The sequence below is a fragment of the Chiloscyllium punctatum genome, chromosome 11 (genome assembly GCF_047496795.1).
Source record: "Chiloscyllium punctatum isolate Juve2018m chromosome 11, sChiPun1.3, whole genome shotgun sequence".
Lineage (NCBI taxonomy): Eukaryota > Metazoa > Chordata > Chondrichthyes > Orectolobiformes > Hemiscylliidae > Chiloscyllium > Chiloscyllium punctatum.
Window position 1 is genome coordinate 86,649,226 of NC_092749.1, and position 15,429 is coordinate 86,664,654.

Genomic DNA, 15,429 nt, shown 5'->3' on the forward strand with positions numbered 1-15,429 from the left:
CAGTTTTAATCAAAAGTATTGTTTCATCAACTGACACAATTCAATTAGAAAGGAAAACATTAAACAACTGGGCAGTGAAGAAACAGAATAATTCCATTTTTTTCCACCTAAAAGGAAATTATTTCTTTATCAGTGGAAGTGTTTGAATCAAAACACCATAAAAATTTGCAGCAGGACAGTAAAGTCATTTATCTCCATGGTAGTGCCAATTTGTCCAAGATCTGTACAGCCTAATACCACTTTCTAGTAGGTTAGGCTCTTCGAGTACATGTCCATGTGGTTTCTAAATGTGATAATTTCTGCCTTGCCCACCTGAAAGACAGAGTTCCAGACCCTAATGTTATTTGGATGAATTCATTTCTTAATATCCCTCTACTAATTATGTTAATTTATGCCCTTTACTGTTGATCTCTCAGGTAAGAGCAATAGGTCTAACCCATCCACTCTGGTCCCAGACAATTTTATTGCCAATTTAAAGCTCTTTTCAACCTTCTTTGTTGAATGTTTCAAATAAAACAATACCAGCCTATCTAAACATTCCTCATAAGTAAAGCTTTTCTGTCATGGCAACATCTATATATACCAGTCATCCTTTCTGCAGTGTGATAGCTGTTGTATTCTACTTGTAGCATAGCTGGTGTTTATACAGTTCAAGCATACCCTACTACTTTTCTTTGTCTCACCTATTAAAAGCAAGTATCCCGTATGCCTTCACAACTACATCTACTTGTCTGACAACCTCTGGAACTTTGAAACATATGTTCCAGGGTCATTGTGGTGCTGTGCACTTTTGTGTCCTCCTATTTCCCTCTTTTTCGAATTCTCCAAAATCATTCACTTACTGATTTCCTGCCCAACTTTATAGGTTTATAGGTCTGCAACTTTCTTCCTTATAATTGGCCTCAAAGCCTGTTTTTGTACCAAATGTATTTATTTAAATGTAGATTCAAATTTAAGTCTAAATCACTGACATACCATTGAAAAGCAAGGGACCTGGTCTTTGGGAATGAAATGAACAATTTAGTTTGTTTAGAACAGAGTGGAGGCAATCTGTACTGGGGTGATTCTTGTCATACTGGCTTACTCTTGTTAGTCTCTGCAAAAATACAATTAATTTTGTGGATGACCAAAATATCCTTTTATTTTTTGAATGTCTTCAAAGTTTCTGTGAATATGAGACATTACATTGATTTCATACTTCTCATGTTAAGCCTTCTTTAGTTGAAGTTATAAAATGTAAAATTATTGAATTCTGTGTTACAGATACTTGGTACACTGTCTTCAATCAGATCTGAACAATTATATACCAGCATTTCTTGAAGACCCAGAGGAAGCAAGTCCACAAAGACCCAAAATAGGTCTGCAAACTGAATTTAATGTGTATTGAAAATGTTGTTTTAAAAGTGATAATGTCTCAGAATCATTTAGTTTTTCTTTAGAATCAAGCATACTTTGTTTTGCATATTCATAAAATTATAAAAACTACTTCTCATCACGAGTGAGCCACTTGCATTGTAGATTTACTTTTCATCGAACTATATGGTTATGAATTTACTCCAGTGTTAGTTCTTTGTTTTATAATTTAATAATAGTCTGTTTTCTTTCTCCCAAAAATAAAACTCTTTGTGATTTTTGAGAAGTTTTATAGCTCCAGTTGAGGTTCAGGTTGTAAGTTTGCTCACTGAGCTAGGAGGTTTGTCCTCACATGTTTCATCACCATGCTAGGTAACATAATCAATGAGCCTCTGTTGAAGAGCTGATCCTCTGTCCCACTTTCTATTTGTGTCCTTGTCTGTTAAGGTGGCTGATATCATTTCCGGATGTTTTTCTCAGAGGTTGGTAAATGGGGTCCAAATCAGTGTTTATTGACAGAATTCTGGAATCATCTCGAAATTTGTGTGCCTCCGTTTAGCCTGTCCTAGGATGAATGTGTTGCCCCACTCGAAGTTGTGTCCTTCACCTGTACATAAGGATACTAATGATAGCTGGTCACGTCTTTTGGTGGCTCGTTGGTGCTTGTGTATCCTGGTGGCTAGTTCTCTGCCTGCCTATCTGTCTGATGTAGTGTTTATTGCGGTCCTTGCAGGGTATTTTGTATATAACATTTGATTTGTTGGTACTGGGTGCTTTAGGTTCATCAGTAGCTGTTTGTGTGTTGGTAGGTTTATGGGCTACCATGATGCCAAGAGGTCAGAGTAGTCTCTTACTCAAAAACATCTCGGATATGACTATGTATAAATTTTGAATTTGGTCTGTTAAAAATGGGAACTCAATCCAGGACAAGAGATTGGGTTTTTTGAGAAATCTTAGTGGAAGAGAAGATGAGGTATTCTATTTTTGATCAATTTGGAATTACTACAGGATGGAGTTAAGAGTCTGGTCTTGAGTTGGTGAAACAAATTTGGGAACGTTGCACCACCCTGATGTTATTTATCACAATGAAAAGTTGTTACTGATTTCTGGTTGGCGAGTTGATCTGATTCTGTTTCAGCAACTAGCCAATATAGATGGTGGGGTCGGTGACAAGCGTGCAGAATTTTTTAGTTGAGACTTCTGATTATCTGGATAAAGTTCGCGATCATTCATGACCAACAGTCAGGCAAGATTGAAGATGTGGTTCAGCATTCCAGAGCTGGTGTAATTTCCCTACCAAATGTTCAGTTCAGGTGTCTGTCTCCCAGGGGAAGCATTCCACCTGATCCAAATCTGGATATGAGACTATGTTGACCAGAGGTTGGAGGACAGCAAATTATCACTAAATAAGCTGCTTTACTTGAAATAATGGGAAACAAAAAGAAGTCTCATTTATTTTTCAGCTTGCGAGACATCCCTGCCTTTTCAGACAAATAGCTTCAAGTCAGAGCTAATTTTGAATAATAAAGCTAAACGCTGCAGGTACTGGATAACTGAAGTAAAAAATAGAAAATACTTGGCAAATTGGGCAGTATTTGTGAAGGGAAAGAAAATGGGCTTGATGACTATTCATGAAAACGAAGAGACAATTAAATAGACCTTGCATAATTTCTGAGAGGATAATTTGACCTGAAATGTTATCTGTTTCTCTCCTTGTACATACTGTCTGACCAAATGAATTTTCCAACATTTTCAGCTTTTGTTTCTGATTTTGAGTAAGTAGCTTCTAAGTACTACCAATATTTTTGACTGTCTTTGTCTAGATGTTTTATGAGCCATTTACATCAAAGTTTCTTTTTGGAAAATTATTTCTGTTTCTATAAATGGACTTCTATTAATACTTGGCATACACTGGCATTTTCAAATATTTACCTGAATACCTTTAGGTATTCTGTTTGGCAAGTGTTGTGCAAGAGTTTCCAATCTTTGCTTCCCTCAACTGAAAAACTAATCTTTGTGTCGTAATTAAATGGTGGTTTCTTCACTTTTCTTTTAGAAAAAATATTTAATAAGAATCGTTCCTTCAAAAGACTCCACATATTTTTCTACAGGACTAAAATATCAGTTAATGGGAAGCCAGCTAATTTTACTTATTGGTGTCTTCAATTTTTCTGTTTTAGGAAATTTCTCTTAGCTGCAAAGTATGCATTCCTGTAAAGTTGTGAAATTGACCTTTTCTTAGAACAGTACTACTTCTCACTGCCATATTATTAGTAATTTGTAAGTTTGCTTTGTGTTAAAATGGCACTATCTTCTGCGGTCTTATCTCCCTTGTTTCATTTTAATTTTGAAATGGTTTAAACAGAAGGGGATTGCAGTAAAAATGTCATTGGGACTTGAATTGCTTTTCAAGTGAACCAATATAGGCCTGATGGGCTAAACTGTCCTGTAGGAATTAATTTTGTGTTGCTGAGTATAACTCCGGAATATGGTTTTGTAGGTAAGCAAGAATGCATGATTTGCTCCAACAGAAAAATAAATAAATAATTCCATTTATCTGCACCAGAATTGTAGGACCATTCCACCACCTGCTGGTCACACTTTGAAATTCTCTTTTGAGGTCAGACATTTATGAAATGAATTGTCTGATATCACTGGATACAAATTAGGAATGGGAGATTTCACCCTTTAGTAGTATCTGATGTATCACACTCAGGTAGAAAGTATGTCCACTCTTCGATTGGCAGTGATGGGCCATGTGAACTCTTCTAAAACAATGAAATTGGTGCATTTATCATGAGCATCCTTGGTAAACACAACAGGAATCAGAAAGGACCAGCAAAGAACCCAGGCAAAATGTTATCTCTGTTGCATTCTGTGATCAGAACACCAAATTTATGTTACGGTCTGGCTGGCGACCTATAACTTTTTTTAAAAAGTAGACAAAGCGTCTTACTAAGACGAAAATACAACCAGGGAATTTTGCACCAAAAATCTTGACCCACTAATGCAACAGACCATGAATGGACAGACACAGTTCACAAAGCCATTGATATTAGACCGCGACAAACACAGAAAATGAAAGAATTAGACCCTCAAAAAACACTAGACAAACATACACAAAATAACAACACTGACAACGGATTAAAAATGTATCTGACCCCCCCCCATAACAGACACTGAAAAAGTCATCTTAGTAAGAGGATTAAATTACAACTTCCAGGATGTGGACAAGAAAGATTTCCAAGCACCATTCGAAACAACACTGAAAGACAACCAGCTCTCAGAAGAAACTCGGCAAACCATCAGACAGGCAGTTGCACCAATATTAAGCGGGGAAAAAAAGAAGGAAACACACTCAATGCACAAGAAAGCAAAGCACTAAAAAGACTAAAAGAAATTATCCTACCCACAGACAAAGGATGCTTGACAGTCCTCTTAAATCCAAAAGACTACATTGAGAAAGCATATGCACTACTTGCAGATACCAACACTTACCAACAAGTGGCGATAGACCCAATCGCATAACTAGAAAACCGAATCATAGCCCTACTGGAGAAACTTCAGAAATCTGGAGAAATAAATAAAACCGACTTCCAAAAAATGAAACCAGACAGATCCAAAGCACCATGCTTCTATGGATTACCCAAAATTCACAAACTAGGAGCCCCCCTCAGATCCATAGTCCTCGCTACCTGGAACACCAGCTTACAGATTGGCCAAGGAGCTACACCAAAGACTAAAATACTCAGTAGAAGACTCACGCCACTCCATCCACTCCACCCAAGAATTCCTGAAGACCATCAAAGGCACCAAGATGGAAGAGGATAAAACCATAGTCTCCTTTGACGTAACAGCCAAGGAAACATTGGTTCTTCTAATAATGTAGTCAAAGACATAGACCAAATACCTTCATCAGCAAGGACAGTATCGTCAAGCTCGTGGACCTATGCCTTACCACCCACTTCACCATCAACAACAAAACCTACAGACAAACTAATGGAACACCCAGCTCTGCCAACCATCCAACCCAAACTTTGGGTCTGCTACGTGGATGAAACCTTTGTCATTACTAAACAAAACAAATCAGAGGAAACCTTCAAGACCATCAATAATACCCTTACTGCCATAAAATTTACTAAATAGGAGGAAACAACAACAAACTGCTAATTCCTAGATGTCGCAGTAGAATGAACAGCCAATGGGAAACTTCAAACCAGTGTCAACAGGAAAACAACACATACGGACCAAATATTGAACTACAGAAGCAACCATCCCAACATCCTCCATCAAAGCTGCATTGGAATGTTATTTCAACGAGCCATCACACTGCAGTGCAGAGGGATATCACCTATACAGTGTACTCCAAAAGAACAGGTACCCAAGGAACACAGTCCGCCGATTTCTCCGCAATAAACCCAAACAAACAGACAAAACACATCTAGAAACCCTAGCCACTTTCCCCTGCATCAAAGAATCTCTGAAATGACTGCCAGACTACTTAGACCCCTTGGCATCATAGCTCACAAACCCATCAACACACTAAAACAGCAGATAATGAACTTGAAAGACAACAAGCAAAACTAATGACATCTACAGAATACCTTGCAAGAACTGTAACAAATGCTACATTGGCCAATCAGGCAGAAAACTATCCACCAGAATACGTGAACATTAACTAGCCACAAGATGACATGACCCTCTTTCACTAGTATCATTACATACAGATAAGGAAGGACATCACTTCGACTGGGACAATACATCCATCGTAGGACAAGCCAAACAGAGACATGCACGAGAATTCCTAGAAGCATGGCGTTCTAACTGGAATTCTATCAACAAACACATTGACTTAGATCCCTTCTACCACCCCCTGGGAAAAAGAACAGGAAATGACATTGCTATAGGAAATGTCACCATATTAAATGACATCAACCCAAGGAAACTTAAACATATAAATAGAAAACGGGCTACACCACTAGTGCTTTATTTGGAGGCTCACTGAAGATGTTACCTACTTTGACGAAATGTCTGAAAATGAATCTTCCAGCTCAGCGAGCAAACTTACATCCAGGACCTCAACCTGAGCTACAGATCTTCTCGCAACTCGTTTTACGAAGAGCATAAAGCCCCAAGATTCTGCAATTTAATAAACAATTTTTTACTATACAACATTAGAATAGTAGCACACTACTGCACATGTTTACCGCCACCACAAATTGTTTTCAACACCCAATGTGGTAAATATGAGCAATGGACTAATTGCCACTCCATGGCCGACATCATAGCACCTGCTATCAAGACAGACTCCAGCAGAGTTTGCAGCAGCAGCCTGGATGTTAATGATACAGGTTATTAAATCTCATTAAAATTTATATGTATTTGCAATTTTACTGATCGGGCCTTCACTACCCCTCAAACTGCTGACGTGGATTGCCTCATGATTGCTTGTACTCTGTTTGATCATCCTCTTTTTTTTTTCCCCCAGGCTAAACTCTTAGATGATAAAATTGTACTTCAGCATATATTCATGTGTAACTAAAGCTCTTCATCAACAGCTAACTTTAAGCTAAAACTGCTGCTAGGTGTTTTTTTTAACATTCCCATCTATTCCCAAATAAACTTTGATTACCCTGTCTAACAAGAATCTATCCACCTGTCCTAAAGCTATTGAATGACTATTTGCCTTCTAAGGCAGAAAGCTCTAAAGTATCTTAACTATATAAAAATTTCTCCTTACCTCTGCAGTTAGCACAATGCAAATTTTAGTGGTTTTTGTGGTAATGTACAAAGGTAGAGGAAAAACACAAACTTTATATAATATATGTTAAGCAACAATATTCTGTATGCTTAGTCAGCGTTAGAATCTTTTTATTATGGAGGTTTGTTTAAGGTCAAACGATCTGAAGAAAAGACGTAAAACTTTGCATGTGTCTCTAATGCCAGTCAAACATGTTTTGCTTCAAGAAATTAGAGAATTGAGTAAAAATAAATTATTTCCAATTTTCTGTACCATTTAAGCATGGTCCCTTCATTTTGTTGCAAATTGTATTCGTGCTTCTTTGAATTGAAGCAAACTTTATAACACAGCACAGATATCCAAATGTCAAACTTTAAAATGAGAACATTTGATGTAAAATTGGATATGCACTTGTTTTTTAGAGAATTTGCTAGATATGTTTATTATTCTATTTTCCAGATGATGTCTTGCACACATTGACAGGAGCAATGTCTTTGTTGCGGCGTTGCCGTGTGAATGCTGCTCTCACCATCCAACTGTTCTCTCAGCTTTTTCATTTTATTAACATGTGGCTATTCAATAAACTGGTCACGGAGCCAGACTCTTGTCTTTGTTCTCATTACTGGGGAGCTATCATCCGACAGCAACTTGGTCACATTGAAGCCTGGGCTGAGAAACAGGGCTTGGAATTGGCTGCAGACTGTCATCTTAGCAGAATAGTACAGGTTAGTTAATGGAATGAAGCCTGACAATAAATACAGTCTCAATTTTATGCTGATTCCACCCTAATCTTAGATCAATTAGTTATTGTTTTACATGGATGTCACAAAATATGAACATCTTGAACTGACTTAACAATCTGCATCAGCAAAGGATTTAATGTTTTTATTCTAATAATATTTTGGGAACGATTGAATTGTTGGGGGCAAGCGAAAGGATGGATAATTAAGAATGCACTGTAAAATTAACCAATTCTTGTAATTTAGCTTCTAGACATTAGATTAGATTACTTAGTGTGGAAACTGGCCCTTCGGCCCAACAAGTCCACACCGACCCGCCAAAGCGCAACCCACCCAGACCCATTCACCTGCATTTACCCCTTCACCTAACACTATGGGCAATTTAGCGTGGCCAATTCACCTAACCTGCACATTTTTGGATTGTGGGAGGAAACCGGAGCACCCTGAGGAAACCCACGCAGTCACTGGGAGAATGTGCAAACTCCACACAGAGTTGCCTGAGGCGGGAATTGAACCCGGGTCTCTGGCGCTGTGAGGCACCGTGCCGCCCATAAAACTCATTTTGAGAATAGATTTAAAATTCTAAATTTTTTCATGTTCATGTGGAGTTGAACCACTGGTTCATAGTCTGATATTGTCCATAAATCTTTTAAGAAATGAGTTTGACTTGATGTCAGGTTGCACTTAAAGGTAATGGAGCATCCAAATTAGGTTTGCAATGAAAATATGTCTTTTACAAAGCATGTTAAATACAGTTGTGTGATAAGCACAGATTGTTGCATGAAACTAGGACTTGGCAATGATGGAAGCATGAATTAGAACAAGTTAGGATCAAATATTCCTAAATCAAGTTGTTCAAGAAATATTGTGAAGGGAAAAGTCAACAGGAAAGGTAACTTTACTGAATTGTATTTGGGAAAAATTACCTTGATTAGTAGATTTCCAGCCATCCATGGAAGGAGGCATTGCTGCATCTGATCTTGGAGTGTGAAATGGGTTAAGTGAGAACTTTTAGGCAATGATAGAAGATGTATGTTAACTGTGGAAGAACAACGCAGAGTAAAAATACTTAATTGGAGGAGAACCAATTTCAGCGGAGTGAGTTAATCTAACCAGGGTAAATGGGAACTTTAAAATAAGTACAAGTAAAATTGTAATGAAACAATGGGCTGCCTTTTAAAGGTGAGAGTTTAGGGTGTAGTCGTTGTGTATTCCCCTCATGTTAGGGCAACCAAAGTCAGTTTCCTGGATGACACTGGAAAAAAGATAACAGAGCATACTTGACGGTTCAAATCGATCCAAATAAGACAGCCAGGCTGCTGATGAAAAGTTCATAGAGATAGTAAGAAAGGACATGACTGGAAAGTTCATAGGGGTACTAAGACAGGAAGAGGAAACAAATATAGCTGCCAAATTAAGAATCCCATTTGTCTTGCAAAGGTACATATATAGTTGAAAGATAGTATGTTGTAGACTGGGAACTAAAATGGGGATTTAGAGTTTGAGGATGCAGCTAAAATGCCAAATTAGTAATTTGCATGTGTTTTTACCAAGCAAGATGGTACTGGGGAATCTAAAATTGATAGAGGATTAGAGGGCTGATTGAACTTGAAGCTAATTCACTAGGACTGGGTGGAGTGCTCTGAGAATGCTGGAGAAAGTAAGAATTTTAAGAGGCTTGGAAATATGGCGGTGATGTGGGAGATTAGTGGGGCTGGCACGAGAGGATTGGATAGTTGTAGTTGTTATGGATTTGTAAAAGAAAGGACATAAAGCAGTACAGCCCAATAAACTTGATCTCAGTGGTCGGAAATGTTTAGCAATAATGCTCGAGGTCAAAATTATCAGTGACTTGAACTTATTGTGGGTTAATTATGGAAAATTAGCATAAATTTGTTAAAGTCAAATTGTGTTAAATCACAGTAACAAGCAAAGATGCTAGCAATAGATTTGACTGCATCTGTGGAGAAAGACGGTGAACTATAGGTCCCCAAACCATTTTTGAGAAAAAGAAGCACAGAAAGGACAAAAGAGTAACAAGGGAGAGAATATAGTCCCTTAAACAGATCAGCAATGCTGCCTATTAATGGAGATGGAGATACTAAACGAGTGTTTTACTGTGGAGAAGAATATAGAAGATAGAGAACGTGGAGAAATAAATAGCATCCTGAAAAATCTCCATATTATGGAGGAGATCAGGTGTATTCCAGAATTTTGTGGGAAGGTAGGGGGGTGATTCCTGGGTCCCTGAGATATTTATATCATCAGTACCTGCAAGTGAAGTGCCAGAAGACTGGAGGTTGACTAATATGGTGCCACTGTTTGAGAAGGGCGGTAAGTAAAAGCTAGGGAACTAGACACCAGTGAGCCTCACATTGGTGATGGGCAAGTTGTTGGAGGGAATCCAGAGTGACAGGATTTACATGTATTTAGAAAGGCCAGGACTGATTAGGAATAGTCAACGTAGCTTTATACATTGGAAATCGTATCTCACTAACTTGGAGGTTTTTTTGAAGTAACAAAGAGGATTGATGAGGATAGAGCAGTGGATGTGATCTGTATGGACTTCAAAAGGTGTTCGATAAGATTCCTTGTGGTAGACTGGTTAGCAAGGTCAGGTCACATGGAATACATGGAGAATTAGCCATTTCAATGCAGAACTGACTCGAAGGTAGAAGACAGGGTAGAGGTGGTGGGTTGTTTTTCAGGCTGGAGGCCTGTGACCAGCAGTGTGCCACAGGATTGATGCTGGTTCAGTGCTCTTCATTTATATAAATGATTTGGATGTGAACTTAGAGGTATGGTTAGTAAGTTTGCAGATGATAACAGAATTGGAGGTGCAGTGATCAGCGAAAAATGTTATCTCAAAGTACAACAGTACTTTAATCAGATGGGCCAATGGGCCAAGGAGTGGCAGATGGAGTTTAATTTAGATAAATGTGAGGTGCTGCATTTTGGAAAAGCAAATCAGGGCAGGACTTATACACTTAAGGTCTTGGGGAGTGTTGCTGAAAAAAAAGACTTTGGAGTATGGGTTCATAGCTCCTTGAAAGTGGCGTCGCGGGTAGGCAAAGGAGGCATTTGGTATTCTTGCCTTTGGGATGTCATGATACATTTGTCCAGAACACTGGTTTACCAGCTTTGAGTATTGCATGCAATTCTGGTCTCCCTGCTGTAGGAAGGGTGTTGTGAAACTTGATTCAGAAAAGATTTACACTGACATCGTCAGGGTTGGAAGCTTTGAGCTATAGGGAGAGGCTGAATAGACTGGGGCGGTTTTCCCTCGAGTGTCAGCGGTTCATAAAACCATGGAAATAGATAGGGTGAATAGCCAGGATCTTTTCCTTAGGATGGGGGAGTCCAAAACTAGAGGGCATAGGTTTGAGTTGAGAGGGGAAAGATTTAAAAGGGACTTAAGGGGCAACATTTTCACGCATGTATGGAATGAGCTGCCAGAGGAATTGGTGGAAACTGGTACAATTAGAACATTTTAATAGGCATCTGGATATAAATAGGAAGGGTTTAGAGGGATATGGGCCAAATGCTGGCAAATGGGACTAGATTAATTTTGGAAATTTGGTCGGTAAGATGAGTTGGATTGAAGCCTCTTATTTCCCTGCTGTACAGCTCTGACGTAGACAAATTACAGAGAAGTACAAAAGTAATAGAGAATTTCAACTTTCCCAACGTTAGCTGGGACAGTCATACTGGGAAAGATTTGTAGGGTGTGGAATTCTTATTGAATCCAGAAGAGCTTTTTAAACCAGTATGTAGAAGGCCATATGTACAAGAAAGGGGATGTTCCTGGATTTAATTTTAGGTATTGCATCCAGGCAAGTGGTTGAAGTATCAGTGGTGAGTGTTCTGCAGACAACGATGATAATTCCATAAGATTCGGTGGCACAGTGGTTAGCACTGCTGCCTCACAGTGCCAGAGACCTGGGTTCAATTCCCGCCTCCCGTCTGTGTGGAGTTTGCACATTCTCCCCGTGTCTGCGTGGGTTTCTTCCCAAAGTCCAAAAAATGTGCAAGTTAGGTGAATTGGCCATGCTAAATTGTCCGTAGTGTTAGGTGAATGGGGTAAATGTAGGGGAATGGGTCTGGGTGGGTTGTTCTTTTGAGGGTCGGTGTGGACTTGTTGGGCCAAAGGGGCTATTTCCACACTGTAAGTAATCTGATCTAATCATTCAAGGTTGTTATGAAAATGGACCAGAATAGACCTAAAATCCAAGTTCTAAACTGAGCGGTGGCCATACTTTAATAAGATCGGGTATGATTTGGTCAGAGTGGACTGGGAGCAGATATGTAGGCAAATCTGTGTCAGAGCAGTGGGACCATTGAAGAAGGATTAGGAAGTGTACAGGGCCAGTATGTTCCAATAAAGGCAGTGGGTCCATCAAATACTGTGGATGCTGACGATCAAGGGATGTGCAAGATTGGATAAAGAGAAAAAGAGGAGAACTTAGTGCAGATATCTAAGACTCAAAATAGCAAGTGCCCTGGAGGAATATAGCATTTGCAAGGGGAAACTTTAAAAAGAAAGTTAGTGAAAAGGGTGCGTGAAAGAATAATGGTAGGTAAAAAAGGAAAATCCTAAGTTGTTTTACAAGTGCATTAAGGGTAAAAGGATTCCAAAAGAGAAAGTTAAGGACAACAGCGGTAATTATGCACAGCGCCAGAGGACTCAAGGTTCTAAATAATATTTTATGATGCAGCTCCCTATTGAGAGGGATGATGTGCATCGGAAATCAGGCAAAAGGAGTATGATATATTGAAGGAAGTAAGTAAAGACAGAAGGTTCTGTGTGATCTGATAGATTTAAAAGCAGAAAACTCTGCAGAGCTGGTTGTAATGTCCCCAGGCTTTTGAGTGAGTCAGGAGAAGAAATAAGACATTGAAGAGGAATTGAGAATTATTGCCAGTCACAGGAAAGGTACCAGCCTCTGGAGGACACCCTGATCAGGTGTACCCTAGAATTCTGTGGGAAGCTAGGGAAGTGATTTCTGGGGCTCTTGCTGAGATATTTGTATTGTCGATAGTCACAGATGAGGTGCCAGAAGACTGGAGGTCAGCTGAGATCGGTGAGCCTGACGTTGGTAGTGGGCAAGTTGTTGGAGGGAATCCTGAGGGACAGGATGTACATGTGTTTGGAAAGCAAGGACTGACTAAGGATAGTCAAAATGGCTTTGTACGTGGGAAAACATGTCTCACAAACTTGATTGAGTTTTTTTGAAGAAGTAACAAAGAGGATTGATAAGGGTAGAGCGGTAGGCATGTTCTGTATGGACTTCAGTGAGGTGTTCAGGTTCCCCATGGGAGGATTGTTTATCAGACTGGAGGCCTGTAACCAGTGGAGTGCCACAAGGATCGGTGCTGGGCCACTACATTTCATCATTTATATACATGATTTGGACGTGAGCGTAAGAGGTAGACTTAGTTTGCAGATGACACCAAAATTGGAGGTGTAGTGGACAACAAAGAAGGTTACCTCAGATTACAACGGGATCTTGATCAGATGGGCCAATGGGCTGAGGAGTGGCAGATGGAGTTTAATTTAGATAAATGAGGTGCTGCATTTTTGGCAAAGCAAATCATAGCAGGACTTATACATTTAATGGTATGGTCCTAGGAGCGTTGCTGAACAGAGACCTTGGAGCACAGGTTCATAGCTCCTTGAAATTTAAGAGTTGCAGGTAGATGGGATAGTGAAGAAGGCATTTCGTATGTTTTCCTTTATTGGTCAGTATTGAGTACAGAGGTTGGGAGGTCATGTTGCAGCTGTACAGGACATTGGTTAGGCCACTGTTGGAATATTGTATGCAGTTTTGGACTCCTTCCTATCGGAAGGATGTTGTGAAACATGAAAGGGTTCAGAAAAGATTTACAAGGATATTGCCAGGGTTGGAGGATTTGAGCTACAGGCAGAGGTTGAATATGCTGAGCCTGTTTTCTCTGGAGTGTCAGAGGCTGAGGGATGACCTTATAGAGGTTTATAAAATCATGAGCAGCATGAATAGGGTAATTAGACAAGGTCTTTTCCCTGGGTTGGGGGAGTGCAGACTAGAGGGCATAGCTTTAGGATGAGGGGGGGGAAAGATGTAAAAGAGACCTAAGGGGCAACATTTTCATGCAGAGGGTAGTGCATGTGTGGAGTGAGCTGCCAGAAGTAGTGATGGAGACGAGTACAATTGAATATTTAAAAGGCATCTGGACGGGTATATGAATAGGAAGGGGTTGGAGGGATATGGGCCGGTGCTGGCAGGTGGGACTACATTGGGTTGGATTATCTGGCCGGCATGGACGGGTTGGACCAAAGGGTCTGTTTCTGTGCTATACCTCTCTATGACTCTATAGACTCAGAGCCAAAAAGCTTTTTTGATGCTGTGTACCTCTGTAACTATGTCTATGACCTGTGACCTTTTTATCATAAAGGGCCAATATAGTAGAATTGAGTTGTTTGTAACATCACTGGAACAGTTACCATGCTACTTTTCTCCAGTTTATGAACACATATTTTAAACTTTTATTACTTTTCAGTAAAATTTACTTTATTAGTCAGCACAGAAACAGACCCTTCAGTCCAACTTGTCCAGGCTGACCAGATATGCTAACATCATCTAGTCCCATTTGCCAGCACTTAGTCCATATCCCGCTCAACTCTTTCTATTCATATACCCATCCAGATGCCTTTTAAACGTTGTAATTATACTAGCTTCCACCACTTGCTCATTCCAATACACGCACCACCCTCTGCGTGAAAAAAGTTGTCCCATGGGTCCCTTTTAAATTCTTCCCCTCTCACCCTAAACCTATGCCCTCTAGTTCTGGACCCCCCCCCCCAGGAAAACAAATCTTGTCTATTTACCCTATCCATGTCCCTCATGGTTTTATAAACCTCTATAAGGTCATCCCTCATCCTCTAATGCTCCAGGGAAAATAGGCCCAGCCTATTCAACCTCTCCCTGTGGCTCAAATCCTCCAACCCTGGCAACATCCCTGTAAATCTTTTCTGAACCCTTTCAAGTTTCAAACATTCTTCCAAGAGGAGGGAGACCAGAATTGCGCACACTATTTCAAAAGTGGCCTAACCAATGTCCTATACTGCTGCAACATGACCTCCCAACTCCTGTGCTCAGTGCTCTGTCCAATAAAGGAAAGCATACCAAACGTTGCCTTCACTATCCTGTCTACCTGCGAATCCACTTTCAAGGAACTATAAACCTGCACTCCAAGGTTTCTGTTATGGCTATTGAAAGTTCTTAAGATAGTCCCATAGTTTTATTGAGAAACTGAAGCTGTTATTCTGCAAAAATCTAAGCTTATTTTTTACTATTATAGGCAACCACATTATTAACGATGGATAAGTATTTGGCAGAAGACATTTCAAATATCAACAATACTTGTTTTAAGTTGAATTCGTTGCAATTGCAAGCGCTACTTCAAAGCTACCACTGTGCACAGGATGAGCCCTATATCCCTCAGGTATTTAAATTACTAAGCAACAGTGATTTTATTTTGAGGTTTTAATTTAAGTAATAATAGAGTTGTCACATTGGCATGCTTTTTAGAGTTGAAGCATTTAGCCAAGCATGAGTG

At 39.6% G+C, this 15,429-nt stretch overlaps 1 protein-coding gene across 6 annotated transcripts in view; it reads left to right on the forward strand.

The window, feature by feature from the left end:
* The window catches only part of afdna (afadin, adherens junction formation factor a), a 232,237-nt gene that overhangs the window by 154,113 nt on the left and 62,695 nt on the right, over positions 1-15,429 (forward strand). For all 6 annotated transcript variants that reach the window (XM_072581186.1, XM_072581187.1, XM_072581189.1 and 3 more), the window contains 3 exons: positions 1,264-1,358; positions 7,553-7,818; positions 15,172-15,315. In XM_072581186.1, coding sequence (XP_072437287.1) covers positions 1,264-1,358; positions 7,553-7,818; positions 15,172-15,315 — 505 coding nt within the window. The remainder of the gene's footprint in view (positions 1-1,263; positions 1,359-7,552; positions 7,819-15,171; positions 15,316-15,429) is intronic.